Below are 20,153 nucleotides of genomic sequence, written 5' to 3'. Positions count from 1 at the left end.
TATTATTCCAATAGGAATATTATTCCAATAACATTGTCCCTTTCACACATGAAGTTTAAATTGCCTTTTAATCTTCCTTCCCTTATTTATGTGAATGTCTAATCATGGTTAATGCAGAACAGGTATTTGTAATGGAAATGAGCATTCTGGCTAGTATTGATTTTACATTGGTGTTATAAACCCATTGAAGCAAAAAGTGCTTTGAGCTTTGTGTGTGAAAACATCATTATTCTCTTTCACTCTATATACTTTCTCTCAGCGATTCTATTCAGGCCCTCAGCTTTAACTTTTCACCGTTACAAACATTACTCTTTATCCACCTTACACCTTCTCACTTTTTGTTTAGTCTTCTACTGTTGCTTTTATTCTGATATGTGTGTAAACTTATTTAACATATTTATTACCTGTTCTTCATTGTTACATACTTTCACAGAGTAAACAAACAACAACAACAACATAAACAGAACACCTACCCCTCCTCATACAAAAATGTATTATTCACAATCTCAAGAACCAGTAAAACAATGGATCATAACAATCATCATTATCTCTGACATAGCACTTGGATAACTATTTCCTTGTTTTCCCACTTAATATAATAAAATATCAAAATGAGCATTCCGTTTAAGTTAATTCAAAGTAGAATCAACAACTGATTCTATGCTACTTCCCAGCAGATTAACCAACACTGAGGGTCAAGAGGCTTGGACACAAGCCTGGACACCAAACATAGTATTCTGTGGCTCTGAAAAGGCAAGGCTTTATCTGACCATGAAGCCATGGTGCTGGAGATGGTTGATGTGGTTGTAAGCAAATGAAGGTTACATAAAAGTGGGAGAATCCATCCTAACCTTTTTTAAAAAAAAAACACCACAGAGGTGTGTTCATGGGTCCCTTAGATCAAACAACATGCCTACTGTTTTTTCACTTTTTAAAAGACAGTCCTCAGGACACATCTTAGAATTCAGAGGTCTGCAGATTCCAGAGCACAACCCTGTTCCAATCTGCAACTTGATTCAAGAGCTGGTCAGATGAGTTTTCTCTGGAATGTGGACCCCCTGAATTCCTGAAGAATCCACCTAATGAAAGCTTGTGCCACAGTAGATTTGCTGCCCTTTAAATTGCTACAGGATTCTTAGCTGTCTAGCTGCAAAATGAACAATTTCACCTACATTTATTTTAAATACAAACAAAGTGAAACTGGTTTTTTTAAAAAGCAGCTTATTCTGTGGAATAGATGGGGAGATAACTGATTTGTTAATCAAACAAATCTGGATACTCTTCTAGACGCCACACTAGTGTTTCTGTCCATAGTCCACAATGCTCACAATTACCATAAATTCTGATGCACTGGCACCACAGTTATAACCTATCCTCAACATTTATTTCCTACTACAGATAGCGTTAGAATTAGGTCATAAAATACGAAAGTCAATGCCAAGGCTTCACTTGACTTTAATGGGGACTAGATTAATATATTCATTCACCTAGCACCAAACAAGAGATAAATTTCTACATGCTAATTATTAACACATGGAAAGTAATGGTAGATCTTCAGGACATCCAACTACCCATGGCAGCACATAAATTCTAAAGCTCAGGTACATTTACTGAATAAGGGGGGAAAGACTGCATAGCTCAAGTGTATTTTTATTGCAAATCTGAGTATTTTCAGAAGATAAATCATACCGTGATGGTTGCAATCTGTTTCACAAGTGAGCTGTTAAACATAAGAACTGATGACTGCAAGGTTGAATTTGCTTGGAACAATAATTATTTATGACACTTTATTACAGCATAACTCATAAACATATGGTTACCTTATTAGAAATTAAAATTCATTTTCATATAACTCTCAGCATGATATTACACCAGCATAACTGAAGCAACTCCAGGGGACAACAAATAATTCCAGTTCAACTGTTCCAGGGCTTGACAGTTGCAATATGCAATTTCAACTAATTCTCTTGTAAATACATAGGCAGGTTTTGATAACACAAATCCATCCACAGGCAAGTACAGGCATAAATGTTATTATTTTCCTACCAGCTTTGGAGACTGCATAATTTATTTCTTTGACACCAAGTACCATTAATTTGTTTGACATTTGCTGCTTTTTAAAAAAAGTGCTTTCTACTGTTTTGGCCTTATAGTTCCTCCACTTCCAGATGTGTAATTGTGCCTTGTAAAAAAACAACAGCAGCAACAACATCCTGACAGCATATACAAATTAATTAATTAAATGAATAAAATAAACAGTCAGATAAACTTGGTATAGTCTGGATTATGCTTCCTCCCTGCCAAAATTGTGGGGAGGGGGAATACATGGAAGGGCCAAAAGTTCCTTCATAGACTCACCAGTAAGTTCCTTCGTATCAAGTTCTCAGACCACATCAACTCCTAAATCCTGCTTTCAAAATCACAGCTAAAATTCAACACTAGGCCATCCCATCACCTCTAAAACCTTTTGATTGTTGTTGTTACTCACTCTTGCTTCCTCCCCCAACTTCTTTTATCATGCAGGGGTAAGAGAATAACAAGGAGGCAACATTAGGAAACCAAAAATCCCTTCCATCCTCTGCTGATGTAAGCTTACTATTCTCCATAGTAAGTGTTAAGTCTTCAAGTGATAACACCACACCAAGCCTGGCAATAATGCTCTGTAATAGCAGAGGAGAAAATGACACCGAAACTCAAGAGCTCTTCTGCATTATTAAAAAATACATGCTTGGCTATGTTGAGAAGACAACTAGCTCCCTGCCACATGCCCACTCAAACAAATCCTGACAGCATCCTAAAGATCGTATTCTAAGGACTAATAACAAACAGGGTGTGCATTCCACTTGGCTATAACTATGCTTTCCCCGGCTTCCCACTCAGGGGGCACATCTAAAAAGCAAACTTCCTCCCACTCAGGGTCTCACCCTAGATCACGCCTTTGGGCCTCTTCTCTTCTAGGACCCAGCCAGAAACACAATTTAGGAACAGTTTTACCATTATTATCCATATGTCCCGTGCTTTGCATGTGACAAGTGCTTGTATGTGATATACTTGGCAATACATTCTGTTTGCTCCATTATATACCTAGCAATCTCTTTTTGAGAATCTTTTCTTTTTATGTGCTTTTGGGTGGAGATTTTATGTCAATGTTCAAAAGATTGATTTTAATGCTAGATGCAAAGAAGATTCAAACAAATAGTTTTTTTGTACAGTTTGGTAATGACAGAATTTTGACTTTCATAAAACACATTCCGTGGTAGGTGAGAACTCTTGGAGGAGGTTTAGTATGTAATAAAGTGTGAATTAGATACAGAAAATTCCAATTTATTTTTTGAAGTGCTTTTTGGGAGTGAAGACGGACAAGCAGAAGGATGGTCATTAAAATAAAAATAGATGGGGAAAACCCAGCCAAAACTCCACACATCACCACTACAAATACTGTATGTACAAATATATCATACATCACCAATACAAATATGTGATGCCATAGAACATTTACTTTTACCTCTAGAACCGTAAAATGATATTGTATTGGTAACAATGAAAGCACTGTGCCAAAAATGGAAGGGGAAGTAGACTGTGGAAATTAATTAATTCATTACTTTAATTAATTAATAAGAGACTACCTATTTCACTATAGCTCCTTCCCTTTACGGTCTTCTCATTCAGCACCCTTTATCTGAAGACATATTTGACTAAATGCACAAATCACAACACACGGTTATCAACTAAGTTGATCAAAGACTTTAAACATTGCTCTATTTTTTTATTGAGTGGTAACACAAGCCATTTTGGGTACAAGTGATGGTTAAAACATTCCCACTTGAAATGTAATTACTGAAGTTCTCTTTAAACTAAAATGTAAATAGGCATTTTAATAGTATTCTAAACTGTATTTGATTTACTTCCCATTGATTGCATTATTGCCTTAGTAATTAGACATCACAATATCCTTTCTGTGCTGATTTTCCTCCACCCTAGGTGTTACTTTCTGTTTTAAGCTATAAAGTGTGTTGGCATAGCATTTGGGAGAAAGTGGGTGGTATTCAACGTCATACATTTTCAATTGTTCTGTCTGCACAAGCATTTCAGCTCCTCTCCTCCTGTGCACTGTTCTGGGCTTCTCCTAACCCTCCCCCTCCACAATACAATTTTGGGGGGTGCAAGTAGGAGGAAAGGAGGAAAAACCCCTTACGCAAGCAGAAGTCCTTTCGCTGGACTTCTGCTGATGGGGCTGGTTAGGTGAATCCTGCCCAGAGAGTCTAAAACTCTATTTTTTTATTGGTACATAGTCACATTTGCCTGGCTTTGAGAATTATAAAATGCTCTTTAATGAAAATTTACAAGCATGCCCAACCCAACCAAACAGAAAAAAATCCAAAATGGGGGGCAAAACTAAAATGGGTGGGGGTAAACGTTTGAATGAGACTGGGCATCTTCACTGGGCACAGGATGCCGACAGAGTCTTGGATGGTGAGGAAAACTGGTGGGATGGATTGGGATAGATTGATGAGTAGCACTCCATTTGTTGGAGTTCCCCATCTGCTTTATATTAAGGGCCATTTCAAAATGATCACTATTGGGCCACCTCAGTGGTAAGAAAAGGAGTGTGATGCCTTAGATAACTCATTTATTGGCCCTTTGATAAGTTGACTGTCAATTAGTGCTAAAAGATAGAGAAAGGTAGTATTTCATTGTCAACAGAATACTCGGCTAAGAGCACATAATTCTTTTACATGCTCATTCGGAGCTATAACCAAAGGAACATATTTTTTAGTCAGTTTGAAATGATTAATCAAGAGGTGAAAAGATCTTAGTTAATGCCAACCATTTTTTCCTCAGCCACTCAATTCCCAAGAACAGAATATAATCAAAATCATTACCAATTAAATGTGCAATTTAGCAGAATGAAGCAGGACTGTTTAGGAACAAAAATAGTACAAAACACTATTAATTCTATATTACTTGACTGTGATTATTTTTCTAAATGTCAATTAGATGTTTTTACCAAAGATTAACAGACAAGCTATTGAATATGATTTTATGCTCATAATCCAGCAGTCTATTTAATGAAAGGGGGACTAAGAAGTAAATAAACAGGAAATGTTGCTTTTACCTCTGCACAGCACCAAAGATAACTGAATAAGTAATTGACCTTTCAAAACAAGGACTCCGATCCAGTCATCCAGAAACCAAGTGCACCTAAGAGGTTTCCAATTAATCCTCTAATTTAAGTCCTATGTCTCTTTTCTATCAAATATAGATAAAAGGTTGGAAATCACTCCAACTGAAGCAGCACCCTCTGCAGAGTGCTAAGAGGGCCAGCCTCCTTATTAGGAACTAAAGGTCAATAAAAGAAAAAAGTCTCTGTAATATCTACTTTTATTTACTTCTTGCCTTTCTCATCTATTAAGACATGGAAGAGCTGAAATGAGAATGAAAAATGATAACACTGGCAGACTTCAGCAACAAGGCTTACTCAAAAATTCATTGGGAAGCTTCAGAAACTCTAGAAACTTTAAAACTTTGGTTAGATCAAAAAGGGATTGGCAAATAAGCAGTAAAATAGCAGAGCTGATTCAATGTAAGTAAGTGTAGAATGGTACAAAATGGGGCAAATATATGTATATATATAGAGAGAGAGAGAGTGTTTCACATATACGTTCAAGAGGCCTGAATTGTTGGTGACTGACCAGGAACAGAACCTTGGGATCATGGCTCAATGAAGATATCCGCTCAGATGTGAAATGGGTAAATACCATGCCAAGGATCATTAGGAAAGGGATTGAATATAAAATTGCCAATATCATCATGTTGTTATACAGTCATGTGGCATGACTGCACTTGGAATACTGTATACTGTTCTGGTCATCTAACCCCAAAAAAGGAAGTTGTAGAGCTGGAAAAGGTTCAGAAAAGGGCAACCCAAGTGATCAAGGTGTTGGAGAAACTCCCTATGAGGAAAGGTTACAACTGTAAGACCCTCCTGGGGAACTGGCACACAGACTGTCCCTTGATCCATGCATTTCATGGGGAATAGGCCCAACTATGAGTAGCAACTGCCACCACAATCAAGAAGCAATCAATAATTTTGACTTAATTGACATTTTAGCCCTTGTTACAAGTTCCCACTCCTTTCCCCCAGGCAATTCCGGTCCTAATCCCCACACACAGGGTCACAAAAACAAGGCCTTCTGCACTTTACTGTGGTTCTCCACTGACATGGCTGCTGTAAATGCTCTCTGTTTAGTGTGGTCCCAGCAATCCTGATGGGTTGGACTTCTGAGCGGGCTCCCAGCAGCACCCTTCTGCAGGCTCTGAGACCTGAGGAGACATATGTCCAGCTGCCTTCTGGTTGGCAGTCTTCTGAGCCCAAGGGTCACAGCCGGTGGGGTAATTCCCCAGTTGCTTCTCCCCCCTCCCCCAAAGGACAAGGTGGCAGGTGATGCCTTTTCCCAAGACTCCATGTCCCTTCCTGGAGACAGAGATAGCTGTAGGAGAGCTACAAGCTTCTTCGTGTTGCTGTTTTTCTTTTGCTTGTCAATCAGTCAACTCCCTCTGACTCCTGTCTCTAGCAGGAACTCCAAGAAACCTCATTAGTCTTAGCTGGTGGTAGCTGTTCCTTGTTCTACTCCTATCTTGGTTGGTTTGACTGAGGTGCAGAAGACTGGAGACTTCTTGAAGGGACAGTCACAGGATGGCCACTGTGCCCAAGACTCTCCACAACATTTGGGGCCTTTTAGTTTAAAGAAAATGAGAGGGGAGGAGAGGGGAGGGTAGAGGAGCATAAAATTATGCACAGTATGGAGAAAGACGTTTCCCTCCCTCTCATATTACAGTAAAACTCTGAGGCACCTAATGAACCATATTGGAAGATTCAGGACAGCCAAAAGAAAGTCCTCCTTCACACAATGCACAGTTAAAACTGTGGAATTTGCTCATACAAGATGCAGTGATGACCACCAACACAGATGGATTTCTGTTTTTAAGATTTTTCCACTGGAGAAAAATTAAAAACTAGTTTTGAAATTAAAATCCATTCTCACAAGTGAGGCCGCAAACACATAGTCTGGATGCAGTTCCTATGATGCACATTGCAGCACACAATTCCCTGGTTTACATTCTTAGAAGTCTAAACAAGTTAGGAGACAATATAGCAGGGTGTACAGCAGTTTTGATTCATTTCTTATATTGTAATTTTGTTCTGACATGGATACCAAAACCTGAGTTTTAGAACACTTCTCCAGAATATATTGAGTAACAATGCATATGTGGCTAAGAATCTTTCATAATTTGTCTGTCTGGATACTACTGATATCCTACTGTGCAATATCGGGAGGGGAACAGACAATTGTTATGAAAAAAGCAGCATGAGATGTATCCCTTAGGGGCAAATAGAGAATTAGGGCAGACAGACGATGTAGAGAAACCTACAGTAGTCTACAAGTCAATTGATTCAGGAGACATGGATGCAACATCCAGCAGTTACTGCAGTGGGAGAATATGCAATTAGAGGAAAGGAGAGCAGAAGCCACCCAAGCTACTGGTGCCTTCAAAGGCATCCGTGATACAGTCTGAAACTCTGTGATCCATGGAGGATGGACTGCAGATCAGAGGAAAGCACACCACTTGGACAGAGATATGTGCAATAGCACTGTCAGCAACCTGCACTCAAGGGGAGCTGAGGACTGATGCCTGTTCAAGACACAGATAATATGTCTGGATAGAAAAGAAAATGTGCTTTCTACAACTTGAAGAGGATGGGAACATAGTGAAATTATTCTAAGTGGCTGAGTCGGAATCATGCTAGATTCCCAAATGGATAGCCAATTCGAGAGAATAGGGAACAACAGATATAGAAACAGATACATAGATATGCATGCATATAACAAAACAACCAGGGGAAATCTGAGAGGAAAAGAGTTTTAATTAAAAGTTCTGGTAACGAGCATTTTAAAATGATTATTAAAAGCTTGTAGTCATGAACATGTTATTTGAAGGATACCTGAAAATTACCACCCTCCATTTTATGAATAATCTGGTATGTTTTAAAACCTTGCAATCTGAAATTCAGTCATAGGACATGCACTGGATGTTTAACCCTTCCCCTGTGCTATTTTACAAACTACACAGAGAAGGGGCAGGATATGGGGGATAAATGTGTTCTGTTCACATGCAAAGCTAACTTGCACTTTCTGAACAAATACCCCTGCAGAGCTAACCTGTGAAATTTGCACTTTTCCACATGTTGTGATGCATACAAAAATCATGCCCTGAAGTGTGTGCAAACATGCATGTATCAGTAAAAATAAAAAAAAGAAATAAATGAGGGAAAATGCTTGTAAAATTTGAATATGTAAATAAAATGAATTAAAAATGAATTTATTGGAGGAAATGTGACTGCAAAAGTATGGTTGCCATTTGGGAGGAAGGGCGATCTGAATCCCCCACCGCCCAGAGGGGATCCTGTGCTCTGCTTGGGGTGAATAGCCAGCTGGCCTCTTGCTATGATATGGGAAGAGCCGGGGTGGGTTTTACCAGGTCTCACAAAAGGTGTGTGCCTCTAGTCTGAATTTATTTGCTTCTTGCTGCAGTGCTGAAGCCTCTAAGGCAGGATCCACATTTCCCCCTTTCCATTTACCCTTGCTTGAAGGAGTGGAAGAGCAGAGGCTGTGGCCACAACCGATACCAGGCTTTGCTGTTCCAGTGACATCAATGGAGAGGAGAGCAAAAGGACAGAAGAGAGTGCTCAATACATGTGCTTGAAAGGAGGGTGCAGTGGCTGCTATATAAAGGTCAGGAGCGTGGGGCCAAAAGACAGTGGACTCCAGCAATTGTTTGGCGGGAAGAAAGAAATAGCCTTGTAGGGGCTGAATACGGATCCCTGCCTGCCGAAAATCAGTCAAGGAGGGGAAGAAAAGTAGTAGAAAGAAAATGTTTAGTTTTGTTAAAAATATTAATGCATTAATGGGAGCAGCCTTTCCAGGAGGAAGGGAGCTACCATAAGGCAACAGAATTTATGAGGAGAGCAAGAAAGACAGAAAGCGTTGAACTGATTGTTAGGAGTAGAAAATGCAGGAGTGAACAGCGAGGTGTCTGCTTCGTAGAGGCAGGAGCAAGAAACTGATCAAGAGCCTCCCCACTTTCTGAACACCTTTTTGCCTCTGCCTTTGTCACCAGAACAGAATTGGAGCCCAACCCAGTGACTGCATAATGCCTGAAATAAATTGAATTTTCATGCAGACTTTTAAAGGGGAAAAAAATATGCAGATAGACACAAAAATGGAAGTGAACTGAAGAATGGAAAATAAAGGTGCAACATAAATAAAGAATTCAAATATGTCCATCCATGATGATGAGTACACTGATCAGTATGTAATTAATTTCTTATTGCAACAAATAGATAATAGGTGGCAGTTCACTACTTTCTCTTTTTCTCTCATTCATTCTTTAGGTTTCCCACTTAACAACATGCCACTGCTGGAAAAATAAATGGAGTTGAGTAGACCATTGTTCTACTGTAGAATGCTATTTCTTAAATTCTACCATTTATTTCATATGTATATGTAAAGCTACGTTTGATAAAAAATGAAGGCTTTCAGTATTGAAAATGAATATTTGCAAACATGTAGTCCCACTTCCATGTTTGCTAAATTAGGGTGTTTCTGTGGTGGGGCACTTGCAAGAAAGGATCACTTGTGTATGGGAAAGGTACTTAAGCTGTCCCAAACCCAATGATTATCCCATGTAAACACCCCTACTATTCCAATTATATTTTTGTGAAATATCAGTGTAACGAATGGCATGGTTTGCATGGGCCTAAAAGATGACCTGTGGTCAGCATGTCCACAACTCAGAAACATCAGTGCCTCGATAGAAAGTGCTTTCTGCAGCCTGAGAGAGAACCTACTGAAATATTTTCCAGTGGATAATTCTGAACCATGCTAGAATCCTATCTGTGTAAAAGGTTGATAGTTCACTGTGAACATGAAGGACTAAACATTTTTTTTGCCTTGCTAAGGAAAGGGAAAAGCTTATTTTTAATTAAAACCTCTGGGAAAAGGCAGCTATCCAAAAATATTTTTGATGTGAACTTGTTTGTTTTTCTGAACCACTCAGAGAAGTTCCGTTATGGGGTAGCTATATAACCTTAGTTAATGAATGAATGAATGAATGAATGAATGAATATGAGCACTCTGCTTAAAGTGCGGTTCCGTCTATTAGCAAACCCAAATAGTCCAGTGCCTATCAGCTTGAAAATGAAACAGGGCCAATAGAACATGTGAGCTTCAGGTACAGAATACTGATTGCCGTTGATCCAACAGAGAGATGTCCTACCTTCCTCACTACGTAACTATAAAAAGTTTGTATTTGAGACTAGCAGCCCTCTAATGCAGTAGTTTTGAACCCCTAGCCACCATTCTGAATCAGGCCAACAGAATGTTTTCTCAAGGGCTCTAGCCCTTCCTCCAAGGTCCAACCATTCTTTTAAGAAAGCAGATGTTCAGTGTAATTCAGCTGGCGAGTCACAGCAGGCACTCTTGGTTCTCAGGACCCCCCCCCCCCTTTCCCATGTGCGTATGTGTGTGTAAAAAGGGTGTGTGTGTTGATAATTACAAAATAGTGAACCCAGGAGAAAGAAAACAGGCTTGGAGAAGGGAGGGGACCTGAAGAAAAATACATCTGGTATGATCGCTCCCCATCACCTGCCTCTGTGCAAATGCAACGTGTGAGGAGGGTAGCCTTGAAGTTTATTAAAAGTGCAAGGCTTCTTAAAGGGCAATACCACTGCTGCACTATAGAAGATCTGGGGTGGTTAATGGGGAGAAGAGAGAAGATGGGTGGACAGATGGAGGGGCACGAGACTGCTTATTATCATTGCTATTAGTATTATCATTGATCCAGCACATTCTGAACTAGGATACAATTCAGATCAGCTGAAGAGACAGGAAACCTTGGATCTCAAAAGAAGCAGTATGAAACACGACTTCTATTTCAATTCCTTTGAAACAATGGAATGAAATTCAGACCATTATCACAGCAATATTTATACTAATTATCTCTAGCTCTAGCTGTCTCTATGACCACTTATGAATACATTTGTGTGTTTTAAGTAAATGTGACATGAGAGCAGTACCATGCTAAAGACTGCTCTCAAATGAATCCCTAATATAGCAGCAAAAAGGGAGCATTTTCACAGCAACTTCCTATGTCATTGGTTCTAGGTGAAAAGCAAATAAAAATCCCAAAGTATGTGTATTTGGGGCTATAACACAACATCTGGCCCAACGGATGAATTTTAAACACTCCAGGACAGCAAGACATAATGGAGAATTTATATTTGATGTCCCGGTGATACTGCAATCTATTCTTTCTCTCTTCTCTCGCACCCACCATCTGTGAAGTGGAATTGTGGTCTTTCTAGATACAGAAGAACCCTGCATACAAAGACATAACAGGTCCTGATGCATACATTCACAATAAAATGGTGCTGAAATAGCATGGTGGAATAACAGGAATGCTTGAGCATTTGGAAGCCCAGTTTACCTGAAGAAGCGTCTCCACCCCTACCATTCTGCCTGGACAATGAGGTTCAATGCCGAGGGCCTTCTGGCAGTTCTCTCGCTGCGAAAAGCAAAGTTACAGGGAACCAGGCAGAGGGCCTTCTCGGTAGTGGCATCCGCCCTGTGGAACGCCTTCCCGCCAGATGTCAAAGAGAACAACAACTACCAGACTTTTAGAAGACATCTGAAGGCAGCCCTGTTTAGGGAAGCTTTTAATGTTTGATGGACTACTGTATTTTAATATTTTGTTGGAAGCCACCCAGAATGGCTGGGGAAACCCAGCCAGATGGGCAGGGTATAAATAATAAATAAATTATTATTATTATTATTATTATTATTATTATTATTATTATTATTATTATTATTATCATCATCATCATCACCACCACCACCACCACCATCATCATCATGTGAATCAGTCTATTTATAAAATAAGTGCAATCATGTTGGCTCATTAGATAAAAAAAATAACCTTTATTGGGGCTAACCAAAGCTTTACAAAATTGTCAGCAGTCTTTGTAGTTGTCTTCTTCAGGTCAGATATCATGTTAAACAAAAACAGGAAAAGGTCCATATGTACGTTTTGGAACATGCAATTTCAGATTACAGTAGAAACTTTGTTTTCATGATTCACCAGATGATATATGGGATGGGATCACTATGCTTTCACATGGGTTGATTCACAGAATCATTGAATCACAAAATGGCAGAGTTGGAAGAGACCCTGAGGATCATCTAATACAATTCCTCTGCAATACAGGAATATGTAGCTGTCCCATACGAGGATCAAACCTGCAACCTTAGCATTGTCAGCACCAAACTCTAACCAACTGATCTATCCTGGCAGATTGAGCCAGAAATACTGTAATAAATACAATATTTTTTTTGTAATTTGAGATTTGTTTCTTATAGCTCAACGCTAGCCCTCTTCAACCATGCATGTATGGGGAAGAATACTAGTAGCTTTTCAGATCAGCTAAGCAGAGCTGATACCCACAAATCTCTTTCTGCTGAACACTCCTTAGTCTTATCTCCCTGTTCCAGCAATATATTTTAACAGCTTGTCAAGGGTGTCATCTCTTCTCCATTTCAAATATAGATGGATGGAAGCCAGCTCAACAATAATTCTAAAGAAAGCACTTTTTAAAAATGGAAAAGATCCATGAAGGCCAAGCTCATAAACACTAATGCCATAAATAGAGAAAACCAAAAAATAGTACAAGCCAAAGTGAATGCCAGTTTATCACATTAATATATGTACAATACAAAACATTCAGAAGTCTTCCTAGAAAACTGAACCATATAGAGAGGGGAGAGCAAAAAGGAAAGGGGGGGGGCAGGAAGACAGATGTTCAGCCAGGACAATTTAAGGCTGTTCTTCAGCAGTGACAGAAGCAGCAGCAGATTACATCTCTCCTCATCCCCAAACAGCACAGGAAAACACATTCTGCCCATTATCTGATATTCTACCTTTGGACATTACCTAGAGCAGCCATGGCCAAACTTGGCTTTCCAGCTGTTTTGGAACTACAACTCCCATCATCCCTAGCTAATGGGAATTGTAGTCCCAAAATAGCTGGAGGGCCTAGTTTGGTCATGTCTGACTTGGAGGAATGGTGTCCTATTCTGGTGATGAGTGGAAGCCTTCAAGGCAAGAGGGGATTCTGGGGGAGAGGGAGAAGAACCCAACCTTGTAGTGTCAGTTTATCAGGTCATCAGACAGCATATCAAACTGGAGTTGTAGGACCTTTGATATTTCCGGGCAGAAAACTCTGACATGGTGTATTGCTCAGATGAGATGCAACATCCCTCCTTGGGCCGAAAGCCTTATAGTGTAGCCCTTGGGCTTGGAACCTATCACAGTAAATTCCCATTCCATGTCTTGCCTTTGCTTGAGCAGGTATAGTTTAGCATGAAGCCCATGGTCTAAAAAGAGGGCCAATTCTCATGGAGTGCTGTCTCCAGGGGAACTGATGTAGGGCTCTCAAGCTCAATCTCGGGGTCCAGCTTGGTGTTAGTGGCACTGGTCCTCCTGATCCAGCTAGCTTCTCCTCCGCCGTGTCAGAGGACTAGCTAGTGCCCTGTGATCATGGTCATGAAAGCACGAGTTATTCATGCTTCTTTTTCCAAACATGTCCAGCGAATGTCTTAAGCACCCCAAAGTGCTAGAGAATGAAGATAAGAGAAGATACATTTCAGACCTCCTCGTACTTTGAGTCCTGTGCTGGTGCCTTATCTCTTTTTCTTTCAAAACAACAATTTTAATCCAAGTTTGAAAGTTTAAAAAAATGACTTTAATCCAAAACATGGAATTTTACAACACCAAAAGCTTTGGGTCCCTTTAGGGATGTCTCATTGTTGTTTTAAGCTGCAGGCTAAGAAATTAACAGTGGGAACTTTTAATCAATTAAATTGAGACTGGACAAAGAAGATTCACAATGGGAGGAAAAAAAATCTATTCTGTTCGAGGCACTTGCCTCAACCAAACCAGGGTTAGGTACAACAAAAACTGGGTCTTTCTAAATTCACTGCACTCCTCATGCATTAACATTGACACCAAGTGAGGCCTTTCTATTTCATTACCAACAATAGGTCTCAAAAAGCCATTTATGAAACTCAACAGTTTCCGATCAAGACAAGGGAAACAAACAAAGACATGTTTCATTACATGTTTCATTACATGCTTGAAACTTCAGCACTGAAGGATCATGATGGATGGTATTCTTATGCATGTTCAGCAACGCAAACAATTTCTGAATGGCAAGTGAGCTAGCTTGTCCACGGAAACCCAGGAAAGGGGGAGACATTGACAAAATTTTCCTGTATGTAATAAACAGGGTTGCTTTGTAATGAGTATCCACAGGAGCACCCCAGCCACAGAGACAGGTTTTTCACCAAGTTCATACTATGGGGTAAACAGTATTTGCAGCTCATCACACCTCACAAGATGCTATCTACAGTCACAACATCTTATTGATTTATGTTTAAAATGTACCAGTATATTCTGCTCTTGAACGGAATACCTCAGAGCAGTCCACGTCATTAAAAGAAGGCCATAAAACTACTTCTAAAAAGCCTACTATCTGTAGATACAGTGATTCATGGGTCACATTTTTACCTCAGTCGAAAGGCATGATGAAAACAATCGTTGCTTGTTCCTAAATATACTATTATCAACTGTTCTCAATTTGTGACACAGATTATTCATGTCTGGAACAACATACTTGCCATCAGCCTAAGCAGCAGTATTACTGGAATTTATATATTGCAAAGACAATCACAAACAGAAGGGTGACATTTTAACATGCTAGGAAGTCAGGCAGTCACTTGGGAACTTCACAATGAAGTTTCCATCTGTCTGGGTCATCTGAACTTTCTACATATAGAATCAAATGAGGATATTATCATTTATACTACCATGAAGATTGAACTTGATAATGAGATGCTCTGTTCTGCTTTTGTTTTAACAGCACATTTCTCACCAGACCACAATGAAGTTACTTTGCGGAACACATTATTTACCTTCACAATAGGCAGAATCCCCTTGGACGGAGACATAACCACTTTTGCATTCACAAGTAGCTCGCGTGTTCCAGTTCCTGCACTCTGAGTTTTCACCACATCTGTGACCTTGTGCACAAAAATTATGACCTGAAAAATAAAGCACATTCAACAATGTATCAGAGTAAGTGAAAACAATAAAAAGCTTAATCCTAAATCAGCAATTATACTATTTAATTTAGATAGGAATCCTAGCAGTAATACAATATCATTTAACTTCCACGCTAACATAATGTACTTTACCCTTTCATAGAATTTTAGAATTGGAGGGAACCACAAGGGTCATCTAGTCCAACCCTCCGCAATGCAATGCAGGAATATTTTGCCCAACATGGGGATTGAACCCACAACTCTTATGATTAAAAGTGTCATGCTCTACCGACTGAACTATCAAGGGCCTCACACTATCAAGGGCCTGTGTGCTTAATTGTCTATATTTACACTGATCTTCTACTGAAACTAATCACACCACTTTTAAGAATGCTGTCATAACAGATGCAAAATTCCATAGCATGAGAATCTTCTGTTAAGGGACACATTTTCTTAATGGTACTCCACTGAGAGGCCATATGCTGTAGCGGGGCACAGCCACAGCTAGCAATGATGAGAGCTCAAAACAAAAGTGTTCTAGATTAATTAATCTTAAATAAAGAACACCCTGCTTAAATTTTCATCAATAGATTAGAATTCTCAGTCATATGCAGGTACACTCAGCAGTAAGTCTCACTGGAGCTTTATAAGGTGGGCTCTCAAATAAATATATAGGGCAGGGGACTTAGCTAATGTCCCATCAATGGAACCCCTGTGCAAGGACTTCCACTCGAGAAATGGGATGTTCCATCCTCTCCTCCACCCACATAGTCCTACCCTTGAAATTGGCTCGGGGGGGGGGCGGGCGTTTCATGCCGGGAAAACATGGTGCAAAAAGAGCTTTTAAGCTCTCTGCCTTGCCTGCATTTAACGTGCAGATTTTCAACCAGCCGGCCTTCAATCACATATGGTTGAAATCACACAAGTTAAATGTGCACACAATGTGATTTATACTAATATAACAGGTCAGGACACGTTGTTCCAGAATGCAAGGGGAAGCAATTCCTGAATACTTTTGTGCACTACACACAAACATAGAAGCCTACCAACTGATTCTCAAAGAGATGTTGGGGAGATGGGGACGGACTTCTGTTCCCCAATGCATACAACCAGGAAAAAGCTTTTTTAAAAAAATAAAATAAAACCAACAATGTATATTTATCAAATAAAATGCTGCCCCTTCAAATTATTCTGAAACCACACAGAAATGGGAAGACAAACACTTCCAAAAGCCAGCAAAAATATGGAGGAAACTACCAGGAAAGAAGGCATTCTGAAGCAAATCTTCAAGATGCATTGGGGGTGCATAAAATGTGGTCGATTCAACATCCATGATCCTCTAAAGCTACCTGTGTAATTATTTTTATATTAATTTATTATCTACCCTTCACCCTAAGGTCTCAGGGCACGTTGCAACAATTAAAACACAATATTATAATCTAAGCTAAAAACAAAGCTAAAACAATTTTCAATCACAAAACAGAGTGGATCCTAAAAATATGCAGGTGTCAAAAATATACTCAGGTGTCAAAAGCCAGGAGAAAGGTGTGTGATCAGAATTCACTAACTGCTGTATAATGAAGATGCCTAACAGACCTCTGTGGAACACAATTGTATATGGAGATGTTATTTATCAGATTTTTGAGCCCAGCTTTTTTTCCAGAATGAATCCAAGCATATCACAAATCCACAAAAAAGCAAAAACAAAACAAAAGCAAATGATAGGTTTCTGCTCCTTAAAATCCTATTATTAATAATAATAATAATAATAATAATAATATCACCATCATCATCATCAACAACAACCAGGATTCAGGGTATTGCTCCTTCTAAAGACAGCCTACATTACGTTTCCATCTTTCAATCTTTGTTTCAATGTAAAGGGACCAATAGTTAAACCATTAAGGATTTCAATAATATTTTTCAAACTGAAGAAAATGCTTATGTGTACTTAACCTACAGTGTTACTGGCTGATCTCACACTAATAGTATACCAACCGCTCCAATTTTGCTCCAACAAGTCAAGCTCAAAGGAAATGGTGACAGACAGCACAACAAATATGTTAATGGTTATACTGAATCAAAGTCTTATTTAGATGACAGTGGGGTGAAAGTGACTTAACATCAAAACAAAAAGCACTGTGAAATATTACAGTAATGCTGCATGTCATTCTAAAATAATGCCAACTTTAAAAAAAACACTGTCTGTAATATGTTATTTCTTTTATTCTTTTTCCATTATGTGCAGGGTGAGTCCCTCCCCCTATTAACTTGGTTATAGGAACTCTAGTCTGTTATTTCTTTTTAGAAAATATCCCAGTGAAATCTTTTTCAACGCAGCTTAGCTGTCAAAAAGTATGAATTCTTAGAATCTAAGAACTCCATATAGGTGATTTGTGAATCACCTTCAAGATTTACCTTTTTTAAACAAAAATAATGGATAGAATTACACTTTGCATTATGATTTCCAAAGAAGGATTTACAGGAAATGAACTTCACACATCGCAGGCTGTATATATTCATACTCCATTGCTGAGAATCCAAGTATTTGGTACAGTTTCCATCATATTATTTGCTGAAGTTATCTATGAAGAGTTTTCAGGACCAATTTTTAAGCCATTTCTTTCTCTCTTTTCCAAGGAAACAGTGGAAGCTGTGCCTGAACGGAGTGATAGACTGGATGAAGGCCTCCTTTTGGAGGAAGGGCAAGATATACCGTATTTTTCGCCCTATAGGACGCACCGTCCCATAAGGCGCACCTAGTTTTTTGGGGGGGAAATCAAGGGGGGAAATTATTTTCCCCCCCCCCAGGGGCTGGAGCGGGGGAGGCCCGAGCTTCCCCCGACCCCAGCCCCCAAACAGGCAGCTCTTTGCAAGCCGTGGGAGCCCAGCGCTGGCTCCCGCTGCTTGCGGAGAGGTCCGCGAAGCCTGGACGCACTGAGCTCAGCACGCGCAGGCTTCAGTGTGCGGGCAACTCTCCGCAAGCAGCGGGAGCGCTCCTGCTGCTTGCGGAGAGGTCCGCAAAGCCTGGACGTGCTGAGCTCAGCGCGCGCAGGCTTCAGCGTTCAGGCAACTCTCCGCAAGTAGCGGGAGCCCAGCACCGGGCTCCCGCTGCTTGCGGAGAGGTGCACGAAGCCTGGAGAGCGAGAGGGGTTGGTGCGCACCGACCCCTCTCGCTCTCCAGGCTTCAGTGAAAGCCTGCATTCGCCCCATAGGACATACACACATTTCCCCTTTATTTTTGGAGGGGGGAAAGTGCATCCTATAGGGCGAAAAATACGGTACGTTTAAGAAATAATGATGACATTAATAACTAATCCAAACGACATAGGGCTTTTGTTGATTGAGAAGACAGATTACTGCCTAGAAAAGTATGCCACCTGCACACTTTCCTAGGCAGTATGAAACTGACTACCATTGCTTATGCTCTGGTTGCACACACATTAGCTTACTATAACATGCTTTGTGTATGGCTACCTCTGAAGACTGCTCAGAAGTGACTACTGGTCCAGAATGCAGCATTAGGGTGTTATTAAGGATGGGCCACTCTGAGCGTGTTAATTCAATTTTGCACTGACTTCATTGACCCAATTCAAGGTGCTGGTTTTGACCTTTAAAGTCCTACATAGTCGGAAGCCAAGATGCCTGAAGCACTGCTTCTTCCTGTCCGAGCCTGCCCAAACGTCAGTTCTCCAGAGGCCCCGCTGTATGCTCTTCCACCACATTACTTTGTATGATGTCACTCAGTTACCCACTGAAATGAAAGCTAGAAAACCTTCAATAGAAAGAGAGCTCACTTCTTGCATGCATCAGAGCAGCCATGCAGATTGCTGGAGAGGAGTGATGAGTTCTAAATATCACAGAATATGACATTAATGGCAGTGCTATTTTTCTAGAAAAAGAGGTGCTGGAACTCACCATGAGCACCTCCCTCATTCTCTCAGAATAGCAATGGCGCCCACCTAAGAGGTGCTGGAACTGAGTTCCAGTGAGTTCTGGCTGGGGAAAAAAGCCCTGGTTATCAGTAAGCACCGTCCCTCATATCCAACTCTCTTGTGGCTACTCTGCTGCCAAAATTTATATTATAAGGTGCTCGAGACAGTTTAGAGAGCTTATGCATGTACACAGATGGCACTGCATAAATAATAAATGGTCTTCCTTTTTTAAATGATTCCATTTGGGTGCCACTTGATTTATACTAATGCTTTCTAAATTTTGTGAATGCTAATAAAGAATATATTTAGCTCACTATCTGAGTAGTTAAGACAATTAGTGTGGGCCAGTGGTCTGGGGTGAAAACAACAATCCACATGTGTCCACTCTCTGGTGACTTGGAATTTCAAATCCTAGTGTCCTGTGGAAATTATGATGATGTTGAATAGATTCCAAGGAGATTGGACCTGAAATCTAGTGAATGTTAAGTGTGACCAAGTCTCATTGAAAAGAAGGATACTTAAGTTAGCCATGCCCATTGGTTTCAATATTCCATAATTATGACTAGCTTTGGCTAGATTAGAACATAATAAAACAATGTCCCCTTCTGAATTTTAGATCTGACACATTTGTTTTAATTTTTTCATATGGCCTACTGTTAAAACCTTACTGTCTCAAGTTTTAAAAATGAAGGGGGTGGGGATCTTTATATGACTACTTCTCATTTCAGTCCAGCATAGATGACAAGGCAATCGAGCATTAGCTACTACAACAAACAATTTAGAACAAATGTGCAAAACATTCCCCCATACACATAGATGTATGTAATAAATGCATGTAATACCTTAACAACATCTGAAAAAGAAATAGACTTCCAAAAGGGAATCACATTGAAAAAAGCATATACTCTAGATCTTTGACAAACGAGGTGACCTCTATTCCTTCTTCAAACATTTCAGGTGAATGTTCTTCCAGCATTTAGAGCAATTTTTCTACCCTTGGCTT

General features: G+C 39.8%; 1 protein-coding gene across 4 annotated transcripts in view; it reads right to left on the bottom strand.

Moving 5' to 3' along the window:
* NELL1 (neural EGFL like 1) overlaps positions 1-20,153 on the bottom strand; it is a 373,450-nt gene that overhangs the window by 209,025 nt on the left and 144,272 nt on the right. For all 4 annotated transcript variants that reach the window (XM_083463723.1, XM_083463722.1, XM_083463725.1 and 1 more), the window contains exon 12: positions 15,087-15,215. In XM_083463723.1, the coding sequence (XP_083319849.1) occupies positions 15,087-15,215 (129 nt within the window). The remainder of the gene's footprint in view (positions 1-15,086; positions 15,216-20,153) is intronic.

Source organism: Podarcis liolepis, assembly GCF_965112155.1.
Source record: "Podarcis liolepis genome assembly, chromosome: 1".
Lineage (NCBI taxonomy): Eukaryota > Metazoa > Chordata > Lepidosauria > Squamata > Lacertidae > Podarcis > Podarcis liolepis.
Note: the sequence above shows the minus strand (reverse complement) of the source record. Positions and strands in the feature narration are given on the sequence as shown.